Here is a 14,490-nt window from a genome sequence, read left to right on the forward strand (position 1 = left end):
GAGTTCCAGTCTCTCTCTGATCCCAATAACTCAACGCAGAGCAAATCACTACATCTCTCTGGATCTTAAGGATAATTAAATTTAAGCATCTTATGATTTAAAATCTATCAAATTATTTTGAGTATACACAAATAGTTGAAGAGCTTAAGTTTTACCAAGTGAACATACCCGTGAGACTACCACTCAAATCAAGACATAAAACATTACACCAGCACCCTGCAGGCCTCCCAGTCATAATCATCTTCCTATAAAGGTTATGATTATTCTGACTTCTATCACCATAAATTTGGAATCATACAAGATGTTCTTACTTTTTGGGTATGTGTTCTTTAATGTCAAGCTTCTTTCACTCAACACTGTGAGATTCAACCATGATTTTACTTGTAGTAGGCACCTGCTCTTTTTCATTGCATAGAATATTCCATTATATGAAAAAGAAATACACACACACGCGCACACACACCACTGCCTTCTTTATCCATTTCACTGTTGGGACATTTCCATTATTTCCAAATGGAGGTTATTACAAATAATACTATAAAAATTCTTGGGCATGTCTGCTAGTAAATATATGCATGCATTGCAGTGGAGTATATACCCAAGAGTGGGGTGGAGGGTCATGGGGTCAGCATCTATCCAGGTACAGTTCTAAGTACTTTACATATACTAATGCATTTACTTCCTAGCACAACTCTATGATGTAGGTGCTATCGTTACACCCAATTTATAGAGAAGGAAATGGAGGCATAGAGAAGTCTGTGCTCTTGAGCCTGCTGGCTAACACTGCCTCTCTGTGAGGTCCAGGTATCTGCTCTGTGTAGAAGAGTATCCCTAGTACTGACCACAGTGCCTTATGTATATACAATAGGAGCTAAACAAATATTTTTTTAAAGATTTTATTTATTTATTTGACAGACAGAGATCACAAGTAGACAGAGAGGCAGGCAGAGGCTGTGGGGGGATGGGGGGGTAAGGAGGCTCCCTGCTGAGCAGAGAGCCTGATGTGGGGCTAGATCCCAGGACCCTGGGATCATGACCAGAGCTGAAGGCAGAGACTTTAACTCACTGAGCCACCCAGGTGCCCCCTAAACAAATATCTTTTGAATGAAGTATTAGATAACAACAGGAACATCCCTATCCCCAACGACCCTTATTATATCTCAAGTGAGCTGAAAATTTTATTCTCCATTTTTGGACCTAAAGTGCAAGTCAGATGAGTTGCCCTGACCTTTGCCATCTCTTAATGCCCTACAGTGTATATGCTAGTGAAAAGGAAAATTGCTAGGGGCTAACCACACAAAAGTATCATTCCCAACCCCCTGGATTTTGCCCATTAAACTTTTAATACATAAGTCTAGCCCAACAGATGAGAAAAGAGACTCAGAAGTTAGGAGACTTGCCCAAGATCAAACTGATGTTGGAAACCTGAAAGTAGATTTCAAATCTTATGTTAAAGAACTATTTCCAATATTGACCAGAATGACAAAGCAGTAGTACTTTGAAACTTTTTGGCAGATAGGTAAGTCCTGCTTCAAACTGATGCAAAAAGCAAAGTTGTAAATAAGAGTTATAACTGGAAGAATTTAAAACACTAATGATTTAAAAGTGAGATCATTAAATTACAAAAGTAATTGAATTAAAAAGTCTTTCAAAGCCAAAGACTGGAACAATCAGCAAGGACAGTTTTATTTTATTTATTTTATTTTTTATTTTTATTTTTTTTAAAGATTTTATGTATTTATTTGTCAGAGAGAGAGAGAGATCACAAGCAGGCAGAGAGGCAGGCAGAGACAGAGGGAGAAGCAGGTTCCCTGCCGAGCAAGGAACCCGATATGGGACTCGATCCCAGGACGCCGGGACCACGACCTGAGCCGAAGGCAGCCGCTCAACCAACTGAGCCACCCAGGCGTCCCAGCAAGGACAGTTTTAACATAAGTCACTTCCCTAACCAAGGGTATGTAAAACACTATAGAAATGGGACATTTTGGTCATTTTTACTAAGAGATGAAAATCAAAATAAAGTTATCCCCAGCCTTAAATTTTGCAACTCAATGCAAGTTCTCTGACAACCTATTCCTGTGTACTCCAACAAACTAAATGAAGACAACTGGAAACTAATTCTATATAAGTTGTCTGAGTGCATTTCTTTCTCCCAAGTACCTATCTACTGATAATATTATATACTCTATTTACAGGACCAGTGTCTGTATCTCTTAAGAAAACCGCTCCTGAGATCACTGCAAATGGGTTTCCTCAATGCGTAACAGAACGGAAAGAGTCTACAGAATGTTTCTACAGACAGGAAACCCCATACGTGATCCAATTTCATCAGGTAAATCTCAAATTTTTAGAAGTACAAAAATGTTTATCAGTAGTAAGATTCAATTCCTAACCCAGGAAAATGATAATTCACTTTCAGGGTGGGCATTTTCATCAGCTGATTGATGGGATAAATCTATGAAATTTTAATAATTCCTTTTATGGACTCCTCAGAGTATGTCCACATCATTCTAGTCTTCAAAAGACATGCCTGTGGTAGAAACGTGAAGATTTCTGATCTAAAAAGGTGTGGTTTGTTCAGAATTCTGCAAACCACTGAACCAAAGTTGTTAGGACTGAAAAAGCATGTGGTAATTATATGTACCTGTCATGAACACACATACACACACAGTTTGTATCTAAAGAGCTCACTGAAAATGTTAAACGAAAATTCCCCAAAAGAAAGTAGAGCTATGGAATAAATCTCCAAATTGCCAAAACTACTAGAAAGAAGTGCTTCTGAATGAACCCATCTGAATTAAGTACCCAGTGCATGACTATCTAGTAATTGGTGTTCTAGTTGTATTTACATGAAATGCATAATATAACTTTCAGGTACTCTGTAATCCCTGAAACTAAATTTTTTTAGATCAGATTATACTTAAGACAAAAACAGAACCAAATACAATGCAAAAGTGATAGCAATCTCACCTTCTGGATTCCGTGATTTAGGAAGATAATGTGTAAGAGATAAATTCCTTTATCAAAAAGGGAAAAAAAAAATCCAACAGTTGTTTTAAAACAACTAAGTATTGGGAAGTGAGGAGGTAGAGACTCTGCAACAGATCACCACTTACCAGTGTACAGTGTATTTAACTAATTCTACTGTATATTAAGTTATGACAACCTATCTAGGTGTCCAGTTTTAACGTTCCTTGATTCAATGCCATAGAAAAACATTAGTTTTTAATCTCTGAATCCTACAGACTAATTCAGAGTAGCAGAAGATCTTTATCTTCAAGACATTAGGAAATTTCATCGTTCTTCCAATCAGATCACTTTCTCTAAAGGGTGAGGACTTTTGCTAATTCAAAATTTTTAACTGGATGAATTTATGGGAGAGAACCAGTCTTCTCAGTGCACCTTAATGATTCAATGTCTACACAAGAAAAATCTTAAATAGTTTTCCATTAATACATTTGTTCCCCAGAAATTACTACGTTCCTCGCCACTGCTACTGAAAACATCACAAGGTCAATTTTCAAAACCAGTTTAACAAAGACTTATTTGGTTAGATGAGCAGCCTCAGAGAATCCATTTATTATTGCGCTATTATCATATAATTACATTTTTATTGCTTTTATCTTGTACTGTCTAATCCCTATTCTTTCATATAAAAGCAACAACAGAAAGGTGCATGTAGCTAGAAATCAAGTTGTATTCATTAAGCAAACAAACCCTTTTTCTTCTGGCACATATTTAAAGGAAAGACTGAAGATCCTCTTCCCTTCACAGAATATCTAAAATAACTTATCTTAAGAATGTTTTAAACTAATGTTGCGCTGAACTACCACATAAGCAGATTTTAGTTTATCCTTGGACTATTTATCTAATCTTCTCAAAAAATGTACAGTATTTTAAAACAAGATCTATACTAGGGTCAACCCACAATTATCCAGGATTAGAGTCATTCAAGTTAAAAATATTTTTGATTCAACCCTGACTCTAAATTACTAACAGCTCTTAGCAAAGGGAGTACATAAGATAAGAAACTAAAGTATCTGCAACTCTACAAAGATCAGAAAGACTACTTGCAATCCAAGTTTGTTTAGGGAAAGCATATCATTTGGAATGCATTTATACTTGTGGCTCCCATATTGCTGATAAATGTTACTGCCAAATTCCTTAAAAGTTATTGCTGCAGTATTGCCTTAAGAAAACTTTGTAATACTTTCGGTGAGAATGTCAAACCTACGTTTAGATCAAATGCCAGGTAGTAAGAAATGGAAGGATCACTTAAGTTATTTTTTAATTCAAAGGGATCTACCAGTTTTTCAAAAATCAGTATGTATCTAGTCATACAGGAACTGCTCCCCTTCCCCTCTTTTAAAGAAGGGAGTTACTTTTTTGGCATCCTCTTACTACAAACTTCTCCTTCATTATTATCTGAAACCCGTGACTCTTTTGCGGATGCGCTATTTCCTGTGCCTGGTTTATTTTCACTTAGTTTGTATGAGATCTGCAACCGGTACTTCCTTCTGAATATCAGGTAGCTGTTTCCCAGGGTCTGAACTCTAGAATCCCTAATCTCACAGCTATGACTACGTTCACATCCACAAGTTGTTCAAAAGCTCTGCCCTTGCAAACAAAAGCTGGTGGTGTCGAAGGCTCCGCGAGAACACCTCAACGTGTTGCAGGACCTCAACCAGCAGCCACCCCACACAAACCTTCACAAAAGCAGCTCCAGGCTCTGCAAGATTAAAACGGGCAAGTAGTGGGAGAAGTCCCGATTCCGCCAACCCTAGCGAACCGGACACTTCCAAATTGGCCAGACTCATGAGAGGTGCACACACCGGAGAAGGGGGGGAACCCCTAAAGAGCATTAAGGGTTTGGGGGGAGCAGCGAGTCCAGGGATGCAAGGTGGTGCCCGCGCACGCCTTGGCAACCTAGCTGATGCCACAGGCAGATAATCAATCCAGGAAACAGAGGTCGGTTCTCAGGCCCTCAGGCGCACACGAGGTCGCTAACACGGGCCGCGGGAAACGGCTTGGGCTGAAGGAGAGAGAAGCAGACGAGCCGCCACCCCCACCCCTCAGCCGGTTGCTCACCGGTGTTGCAGCCCCACGAGTCCCAGAGTGATCACATGCGGCACATCTAGCTGCGTGGGCCACTCTCCTGAGGCGATGCACCCGAATACTCCACATTCCTCTCGGATTCCCGACTCCTCCAGCTCCATGTCGCCGCCGAAAGCACGTGGAGGGACCTGCCGCCGCAGCAGGGGCCTGAGCACCAACCAGCTGCCCGCTCGGCCCGGACGCCTCAGAGGCTCGCTTCCTTCCCAGCCGCTCGACCCTCGCTACTGCGGCGGCGCGCGCTTTCCCAAAGTAAGCGTGATTAGCGCTCCCCTCCAGCACACCCTGCCCCGCCCCCTCAGGCTGCACCAATGAGTGAGGAGGGAGGGAGAGGCTCCGCGGCTGAGAGGAGGAGCCACAGACTGCTGGGGTGGAGCTAGTCCTCCGCCGGCTCCCTGCGGGAAAGTACTTTCTCTGCACGTGGAAATCTCCGTTATTTTCTAACACCCAAGACTGGGGTGATGAGACTAATAGGGTTAACGTCACTTCTGTCCCAGAGGATGTAAACTTTGTATGGCCCTCCTCACATGCTTTCCCCCGGCCGTCACTACTTGGTACGCTCCAACCTATGATCTGCTCTCGCCGCGGAGAAGGGAGCCGGTCAGCGAGCCTCTGTAGAACGGGAGGGGCCTCCAACGCGCGCCACTTTTCGCCTCTTCTGGAACAGCGCCCGCGCACGGGGGTGAGGGGGGACGGCCTGTGTCTCTGCGCCTGCGCGGCGGGAAGGCTCGGGGGTATAGCCTGCTCCCAGAGTCGAAGTTGCTCCTGCGTGGCAGAGACCTCGGGGGTTCGGTGGCGGCAGGCTGTGTTGCTAGCGGAGAGCGCGTGTGGGCGCCCGGGAATACTAGTCCTGGCCGGGGGTGTGTGTCTGTGGGCCGCCTTCCCTTTCCCCCCCACGTGAGCCTCTGTGACCACTCCTCTTTTCCAGAGTCTTTCCTCTCTTCCCGGCGCGGCCGCTGCCCCCAGCCCACGCAGAATAATGGCGACAGCTGAGGGTGAGTAACGGGCATCCCCGGCAATCTGCTGGGGACTTCCTGCCCTCCGCGGTCTTCCCGTCCCCCTTCCCCCACCCCCGCCTGGAGTTGGCGCAGTCGCCGCCACCTGAGTGCCCAGCGGCCCTCCGGGCAGCCTCCTCCCTAGATGTGCCTGGTCTCCCAGCCGCCCCTCTAGGCCGCTGGGCGGGCGAACACGTGGCCCGGGCACCGCCAACCGAGGCGTAGGAAACCCAGCGCTCCCCGACCTCTCCGAACTTTCTGAAATACTCGGAACTGGCTCGGGGTTGGGGAAAAGAACAAAGTAGGGGAAGAGAGTGATGAGAAAAGAAATGGACAGGGGTTGAGAGGTGCCTAGAAATCATACTGGTAATCAATAGTTACTGCGAAACAACCACAGGAACATATGTAGTGATTATTCAAAATCTTGCTTTCCTGTTAAGTCAATAGCCTGCTATTTCCAAAGTTAATATTTGAATCTATTGAAAAATTTACTTTTTTTGGTCGAGATTTTGTGTTTTAGTCTTTTGATGCCATGATGATTCTGAAGAGCTCCAAAAGCACCAGGCCAAAAGTTGCCTTGATTCACTTTACAATTATATTATTTACATAATCCTTTTATCTATGAGTGATTAGGTCCTCAGAAAAGATCTCTTGTTTGTGACATTTATGCTGATAGAACTTTTTTTTCCCCCCCACACACCCAGTTTCTAAATTTATGGTGAACCAAATTGGTTGTGCTGGCTGGTCAGTACATTGTCTTCCACACAGAAAAATTGAATTTAGGGGGAAAAATTATCAACTTAATCTAATATAGAATCTGTCATTTTGCTAAAGTGCTTAAAAGCCACATGGTTGTTCTTAGGATAAAATCGAAACACAGTCAACATGATGTATGAGGCCTGAGGGATGAACAGTGAAATGCAAGGGAAGAAAACACTGTTTGGGCCTAGGGAGAACGTGTCAGAAGCTTGGGAGTGGGATATAGAAATTCAGTTATAGAAATTAGAGTTCTGGAAAGGGAATAGAGAAATCTGAAGTTAGAGCACTAAGCTGAGGCTCTAAATTGAGGTGCCTATTAAACCTTGTCGGTGAATCAGGACATTACAATAGGATGGGAATTCATCCTCTAGGTACCCTGCAGCAGTAACTATTAAACTGAATTATAACTGGTTTGTTTAATGGTCACCTCCACTAACTGGTGATCTGACCACTGCTCAGTTCTGCCATTCTTTCCTACTCTGTAGCCGTTGCCCTCCCTCACTATGCGCGCGTGTGTGCAAACACACACACACACACAGCTCCAACCGTACTGAAGTCCTGCCATGGACTGTTACCCCATGGTATTTTTTTCCCGCACCCACTACTAACCCCTTTCTCTTTTCTGACTAAATGTTTATCCTTGCCTTAGATCTCAAACTCAGCCTTACTTTGTTCCAGACTTCCTGCTCTAGTGTCTAGACTAGGTTAGGTGGGCCTGCTGTGAACCTGTGATCCCACAGACTGTGTATTTCTCACATCATAATTAATACGATGTCCTGTTTAATTTCAGCTTCCTTTAGACTCGGTTGCTTGAGAGTAGGAACTCTGCCTTGTGTACTAGTATAGCCCTAGTGTACCTGGTACACAGGCACTAAAAAATGCCAATACTGAGATTGAGTCTGTTCCAGGAGCGTGAGGAATGATTTCTCCCCTTGGAAATTTTAAGTCCTTAAACTTCTGTTATCTCTGACCTTCATCTAAATCATTCTTTCTAATGACCAGAGTCTACTTTTTTTAGGTCTGTGACCTGTATTAAATTGGATTCCTTTGTCCTTACTTCCTCACCATTTCCCACATTTGTTGGTGTGGAGAAAGGATTAACACTGGGGAGTAGGGAAGAAAGATTAAGAAATAGAGGTGCTTGGAAATGGGCTAACTTCAGTGGATGGGGGTGCCTTCCCTTGCACTTTAACTAAAAATCAAGAAACCCTTTTGGCTCAACTTAATGATTTTGCCTGTCATGCCAAGCGGAAGGCTCAGAAAATAAGCATTTTTTTTCCCCACTACAAGCTTGTTTATTGTATTGTAAATACATATGTGAAAATAACTATTATGTTAACTTAATGTAAAGTAGTTCTACTTCAGTTCTACTATGAGAGAGGCAGGGTTGATAGTGGAAAGAGCAAAGAATGTGATATCAGAAGACATATGATTTTGTCTGGCTCTGCCATTTCCTAACGGCATGACCTCTAGCTTTTTGATACTTAGTTTTCTAATCTGTATACAGTTGACCCTTGAACAACACGGATTTGAACTGCATGGGTCCACTTTCCCATGGCCTTTTTCTTCCTCCGATTACTATCACACAGTACTGCAAATACATTTTCTTTAAGATTTTTTTCTTTTCTCTAGTTTACTTTATTGTAAGAATACAGCATAAAATACATAGAACTTAGAAAATATGTGTTAATCAGCCACTTAATGTTATCAGCAGGGCTTCTGATCAACGGTAGGCTTTAAGTTTTGGGGGGAGTAAAAGTTCTGTTTAGATTTTCAACCCTAAGCCCCGCATAATTCAGTTATATGCATAACTATGGCTTGTCACACAGTTACGTGAATCAAATATGATACCTATGAAAATACTTTGTAGGGTATAAAGTTCTATGCAGATGAGTGAATTTTTTATTAAAATTATTCCTTAACCACTCTATGTTCTCTGATCATTCTAGATAACTTAGTCTTCAATTAGGAAATTTTTTTCTGAATCTGATGTCTCCATTTTATCTCCACAGTACTGAATATTGGTAAGAAACTCTATGAGGGTAAAACAAAAGAAGTCTATGAATTGCCAGATAGTCCAGGAAAAGTCCTCCTGCAGTCCAAGGACCAGATAACAGCAGGAAATGCAGCCAGAAAGAATCACCTGGAAGGAAAAGCTGCAATCTCAAATAAAACTACCAGTTGTATTTTTCAGTTGTTAAAGGAAGCAGGTAAGTGGCTCTCCTGATAGCTTCCCCTTTCACATTCTCTCTCACACGCACATATTGGTCCTTTCATGGGGAAATGGCATTATTTGGATTAACAACATGTTGACTACCAGTTATATTTTTCAGTTGTTACAGGAAAACAAGTAAGTGGCTCCCCCCACAATCTCCTCCCTTTTGAATGTTGCCCCCCCCTACACACACACCCCCGATCTCTTTCATGGGGAGATGACATTATTTGGATTAAGAACATGTTGTTTGGCGATGTCTCAAAAGGTTACTTGAATCAAACCAGGAAGTCTTAAATTTCACTACAACATGTAATTTGGAATTAAGTAGTATCATTTAGTTAAGGAATCTTAACAGTTTGCTACAGTCTTTGTCTGGCATGCATATCCTCTCTTTAACTTTTCTCTCCTAGGAAGACATCCTGGGAGAGACTCATCTGTGAAGGAGGCCTGTTTTGGTATTAGGCAACTCCAGTTGAGGAGTTGAAATTTGGTACCTGCAATTGTATACAGTTATTCTTTGCTCTGTCCCTTGGAGATAAGACAGAATTTCAAATCCCTTTTCCACTTGAAAGCCCTGAAAAGTATTTGAAAATTGCTACCACACCTTCTCATTCTGCCCCAAGTGAGGGATTTGAACTTGATGAAAGATCTCCAGGGTTACCTCCTACTCTAAAACTGAAAGAAAACTATTTCCTATAGAGACATCTAGACTAGATCAAAACATTCTGTGGAGGGCACTTGGAGCAAAGAAAGGGGAATTAAGATAATGGGCTTTTCTTCAGGGGTTCAGTCAATGCTGATTTGTCTGTAGTATATGAAATCTCGCTAATAAAAGATTTGAGCTCTTTTCTTCCAATGTAAGAGGCCTCATTGCTTTGGATTGCTCAACCTTTGAAGCCTCTGGTTCCTTATCTATCTAATAAAAAAGGCTTTGTTTTTTACTTTCCCAGTTCTAATTTTTATAATTTAATAATTTTGTCTCCTTTTACTATCCCTTTCATTTCTTAGAGCTTCCAGTAACTGTTAACAGGCGTACCCTGTTGGATTGCACTTTGCTTTATTGTGTCTCGTGGATATTGTTGGGGTTGGTTTGTTTATTTGTTTTTACAAATGGAAGGTTTGTGGCAACCCTGCCCCTGCATTGAGCAAGTCTGTTGGCGCCATTTTTCCAACAGCATTTGTTCTCTTCATGTTGCTGTTACATTTTGGCAAATCTCTCAATATTTCCAACTTTCTCAGTATTTTATTTGTTATGGTGAACTGTGATCAGTGATCACAACTTGCTAAAAGCTCAGATGATAGCGTTTTTTAGCAATGAAGTATTTTTTAACTAACATATATACGTTTTTTAGATAACATGCTATCAAACACTTAATAGGCCACAGTATTGTATAAATAAAACTTGTATGTGCACTGGGAAACCAAAAAATTCATTTGATTTGCTTTATTGTGGTGGCATGGAACCAAACCTGCAAGATCTTCAATGCATGTCCATAATCTCTTAAATTGATCTTCTGAATCCAAAGGGGAATTTAATACCTTTATTTCCAGTCGGTATAGAGGTACCTGCCTTCCGCAGAATAACAATGTAGTTCAGATTAAATCTATTTTGTCCATTCAGAATGGGTTCTTGAATAGTTTTCCTCTTTCCTAGTTTTCTGTTGAACATTTTTAGTGTATTGTGGGGAAAAAAATGTTTGCCAGCCTAATTTGTCATTCACATCATAAATCCCTCTATACATTGAAAGTGTGTATGTTGTGTAAATGTAAAGGACCACCCACAGTTCCTAAGTAATAAAATTTTAGGATTTTTATTTCAAGGCTTCCTTGATAGGTGGTTTCTCAGTGTCTGAGTTGATTGCTACAGAGAGCATCAAACTAATTTTCGGTTCCTTTTGCAGTACGGATAAGTGGTCCATTTTTAACTTGCCAAGTTATCTCATTCTCCCTATACATGTTAAAATTTTAAAAAGTTGCTTAATACTATAATTGTTAACAAAAAAAAATTAGCTCCTGTGTTCCCATGGTAGTTATACATAGTTATGGAAAGAGAGATATGTATAGGTATATATATATTTCTAAATAATGGAAGATAAGTACAGGCCCAAGTTTGTATTTGCTTATTCAGTAAGGGAGTATACACTGTACTTTGTGGGCTTAACAGAAAGTGAATTAAGGTGACCCAAATTGTCTCTGTCCAGGACTTTCCCAGTTTTACTCTGAAAGTCCTGTGTCTGAGAAAGCTGGGAAAGTTTGTAATCCTAAATGAAGTACTCCAACAATTATCTTTAAACTACTGTATTGGCACCTTTAACATAACTAAAACTTACTTGGTTCACAGAAAATGTTGAAAGATATTCTTCAGGTTTTGGGGTGCCTGGGTGGCTCATTGGGTTAAAGCCTCTGCTTTCAGCTCAGGTCATGATCTCAGAGTCCTGGGATCAAACCCCGCATCGTCAGCAGGGAGCCTGCTTCCCCCCACCCCCGCCTGCCTCTCTGCCTACTTGTGATCTCTGTCAAATAAATAAATAAAAATCTTTAAAAATAAAAAAAAAGAAAGATATTCTTCAGGTTTTATACACTGAAATTAAGGAAAACTTAAGTTTTAAAAAATTCTTAGATTTGTTTTAGAGGACAGATTAGGAGTTCTGTTGCCTTATCTAATTTTTACTTGCTGATAGTTAAATAAATCCTATGCCTAGTTGACCACCAATGTCGTATTTAAAATTGCTTTCTTTATAACCAAGGTTATGTATGTTCCTAATTAAGGTATTTCTAGAAGTTAGAATGGGAAGAGCACCAATGAGATTTTGTAAAAAAGGATTCTGGTTTTCTCATTGTCAATCACAAGCAAACTGTAAAATACTATACAAGTAATAGATAAAAGTAAAACTTTTTCCATGGAAATAATATACATGCTACACCTGAGTTATGAAATGAAATGTGTGGATTTAGTCTCAATACTTAACCTTATAAAGTCTCAGTTCCCCCACAGAAACCTACCATAATTATGTTTAGGTGTTAGTAGTGATAATGGGTATAAGTCCTGCAGTTGTCAAACCACGGATTAGGAGCCAGGCAAGCTTAATACATGGGTGGGTGGCCCTAAGGATATGTGGGCTGATTTGCTGTCAGACACTGCCATTGTAATTCAGAGTATGAAGTGACATTTTCTTAGTAATCTTTTTTTTTTTTTTAAAGATTTTATTTATTTGACAGAGACACAGCGAGAAAGGGAACACAAGCAGGGGGAGTGGGAGAGAGAGAAAAAGAAGCAGGCTTCCCACAGAGCAGGGTGCCTGATGTGGGGCTTGATCCCAGGACCCTGGGATCATGACCTGAGCCAAAGGCAGATGCTTAACGATTGAGCCACCCAGGCGCCCCTTTCTTAGTAATCTTTTTTTTTTTTTTTTAAAGATTTTATTTATTTATTTGACAGACAGAGATCACAAGTAGGCAGAGAGGCAGGCAGAGAGAGAGAGGAAGGGAAGCAGGCTCCCTGCTGAGCAGAGAGCCCGACGCAGGGCTCGATCCCAGGACCCTGGGATCATGACCTGAGCCGAAGGCAGCGGCTTCAACCCACTGAGCCACCCAGGCGCCCCTCTTAGTAATCTTAATAGGAGTCTTACATTCTGCAAACAGTGAGACTGGGGGAGAGTTTGAAATTTGCTAAGATGATTACCATGTATATTAGAAGCAATCATTGTATCATCTAAACTCCATCTTTTTTGGGGGGGGGTAGCAATTTTTTTTTTCTGTACTAGATGATAACTGTAGATTGCTTCTGTGCTTTTGGTTCTCTCAGATGTGAGGAGGAGTTTTCCTCTGAGTAAAAGTAACTATTATTTATATTTGAACAATAGATTTGGATACTAGTCTTTCAAGCTAGACAAATGAGCATGTATATCTAAAGTTTAACAGATCTTAAAAGGAAGAACTCTTAAAGTCAGGCATGTAGTTACCACCTGTAGTTCAGGACTGATTTAAATCATTTGCCTATCCATTAGCATGAGCTCAATCATTCTTTAAGGGTTAAAATGACCATTTACTTACATTCCGATTCTTCTCCAGAGTTCCTGTTCATGGAGCATATCACAATTCCCTGTTTCAGTTGAATCTTACTGATGAAACCCAGAGAGAGTACAGAGAAAATGCAGGTTTTGAAACTGGTCCAGGCACCATTACTGATTGGCAACATGTCAAATTACTTAACTTCTTTGAGCCCCCGTTTCTTTCACTGTAAAATGTAATAATACCTATCTGAAAAATTGTATGGTTAAATGAGATAACATAAAACACTTAGAGTAGTGCAGGTCTTACATAAATGTAGATTCCCTTCATGTAGGGAAATGCATATGTATGTGGTTTTATGGCAGCACAGAGTAATCCTGTAGCATCTCTTGGAAACCGTTATGGGTTGACATTAATAATGCTCATCTTCAGCTGCAGTGTTAGTACCTAGAATACCTAGGAGTGGGATTGCTGGATTGTGTGGTTCATGATATAGCTGTCCTTAGAGGTTATTTTCCAACGTCACCAAGTAAAATAGCTCCCATCACAAGCTAGCTTTTTATCTAGTTTTCCAGTAACAGTTTGAGTAAAATAGAAGGGAAATGAACAAATGTTTTCTTTGCTCTTGGCCAAATTGGCCACTGTGTTCTTGCTGCTACCTGTTGAATACTTTTTTCCAGGGATTATTTTCTTCAAATATTAAGAGAAAAGTGTGATCCAAAATATAGGGCTGTACCTGATTGTGATTAAGTAGATTGATATATTTTTTTAAGATTTTATTTATTTATTTGACAGACAGAGATCACAAGTAGACAGAGAGGCAGGCAGAGAGAGAGGAGGAAGCAGGCTCCCCGCCAAGCAGAGAGCCCGATGCGGGGCTTGATCCCAGAGATATGAGACTACACCCAGGCGCCCCAAGTAGATTGATATTTTATAAGGCCCATTTAATACCGGACTGTCAAATATGAGAATCGTATAACCAAATCTGCTTTAAAGATAATTTAGTATCCCTTAGATGAGTTATATGCTTTATACAAAGTTGGGTGGCCGAGAAATTTCTCAAAAGCATTTTTTTGAATGTATGAATGAATGAATGGTAGAGACACTGGAACCCAGACCTTCTGATCCACTATATACTTTCCCATGCAACATTAAAATGAAATACTCTTAAATATTCTGAAGAGCAGTAAGAAAGCCATACTGATAATTTTCTTTTTCTTCTTCTACTTTTTATAAAAAAGTTAATTTATTTTTGATAGTATCATTTAGGGATAACACATTTGGCTAGATAGGGTTTTGATTCATTTTGGTTTTTGTAAGCAGCTGTTTTATTATGCCTCAGATCTACCTTTTTTAATAGAACTTTAATGCTTTTTTAAAAACTTTTTGTCAATATGT

The 14,490-nt window shown here is 40.5% G+C and overlaps 2 protein-coding genes across 5 annotated transcripts in view; one reads left to right on the plus strand and one right to left on the minus strand.

Moving 5' to 3' along the window:
• Positions 1-5,357, minus strand: part of PPAT (phosphoribosyl pyrophosphate amidotransferase) — a 37,304-nt gene extending 31,947 nt beyond the window's left edge. The window contains exon 1 of the mRNA XM_047719378.1: positions 5,089-5,357. Coding sequence (XP_047575334.1) covers positions 5,089-5,216 — 128 coding nt within the window. The 5' untranslated portion in view covers positions 5,217-5,357. The remainder of the gene's footprint in view (positions 1-5,088) is intronic.
• Positions 1-14,490, plus strand: part of PAICS (phosphoribosylaminoimidazole carboxylase and phosphoribosylaminoimidazolesuccinocarboxamide synthase) — a 53,436-nt gene that overhangs the window by 18,388 nt on the left and 20,558 nt on the right. Inside the window, exons 6-8 of one of the 4 annotated variants that reach the window (XM_047719374.1) lie at positions 2,196-2,332; positions 6,041-6,107; positions 8,879-9,076. In XM_047719374.1, coding sequence (XP_047575330.1) covers positions 2,196-2,332; positions 6,041-6,107; positions 8,879-9,076 — 402 coding nt within the window. Of the gene's footprint in view, positions 1-2,195; positions 2,333-5,552; positions 5,667-5,711; positions 5,795-5,828; positions 5,934-6,040; positions 6,108-8,878; positions 9,077-14,490 lie in introns of those variants that run through there. The other 3 variants (XM_047719376.1, XM_047719375.1, XM_047719377.1) reach the window with 3 other exon arrangements.

Source organism: Lutra lutra, chromosome 2 (genome assembly GCF_902655055.1).
Source record: "Lutra lutra chromosome 2, mLutLut1.2, whole genome shotgun sequence".
NCBI classification, from domain to species: Eukaryota; Metazoa; Chordata; class Mammalia; order Carnivora; family Mustelidae; genus Lutra; species Lutra lutra.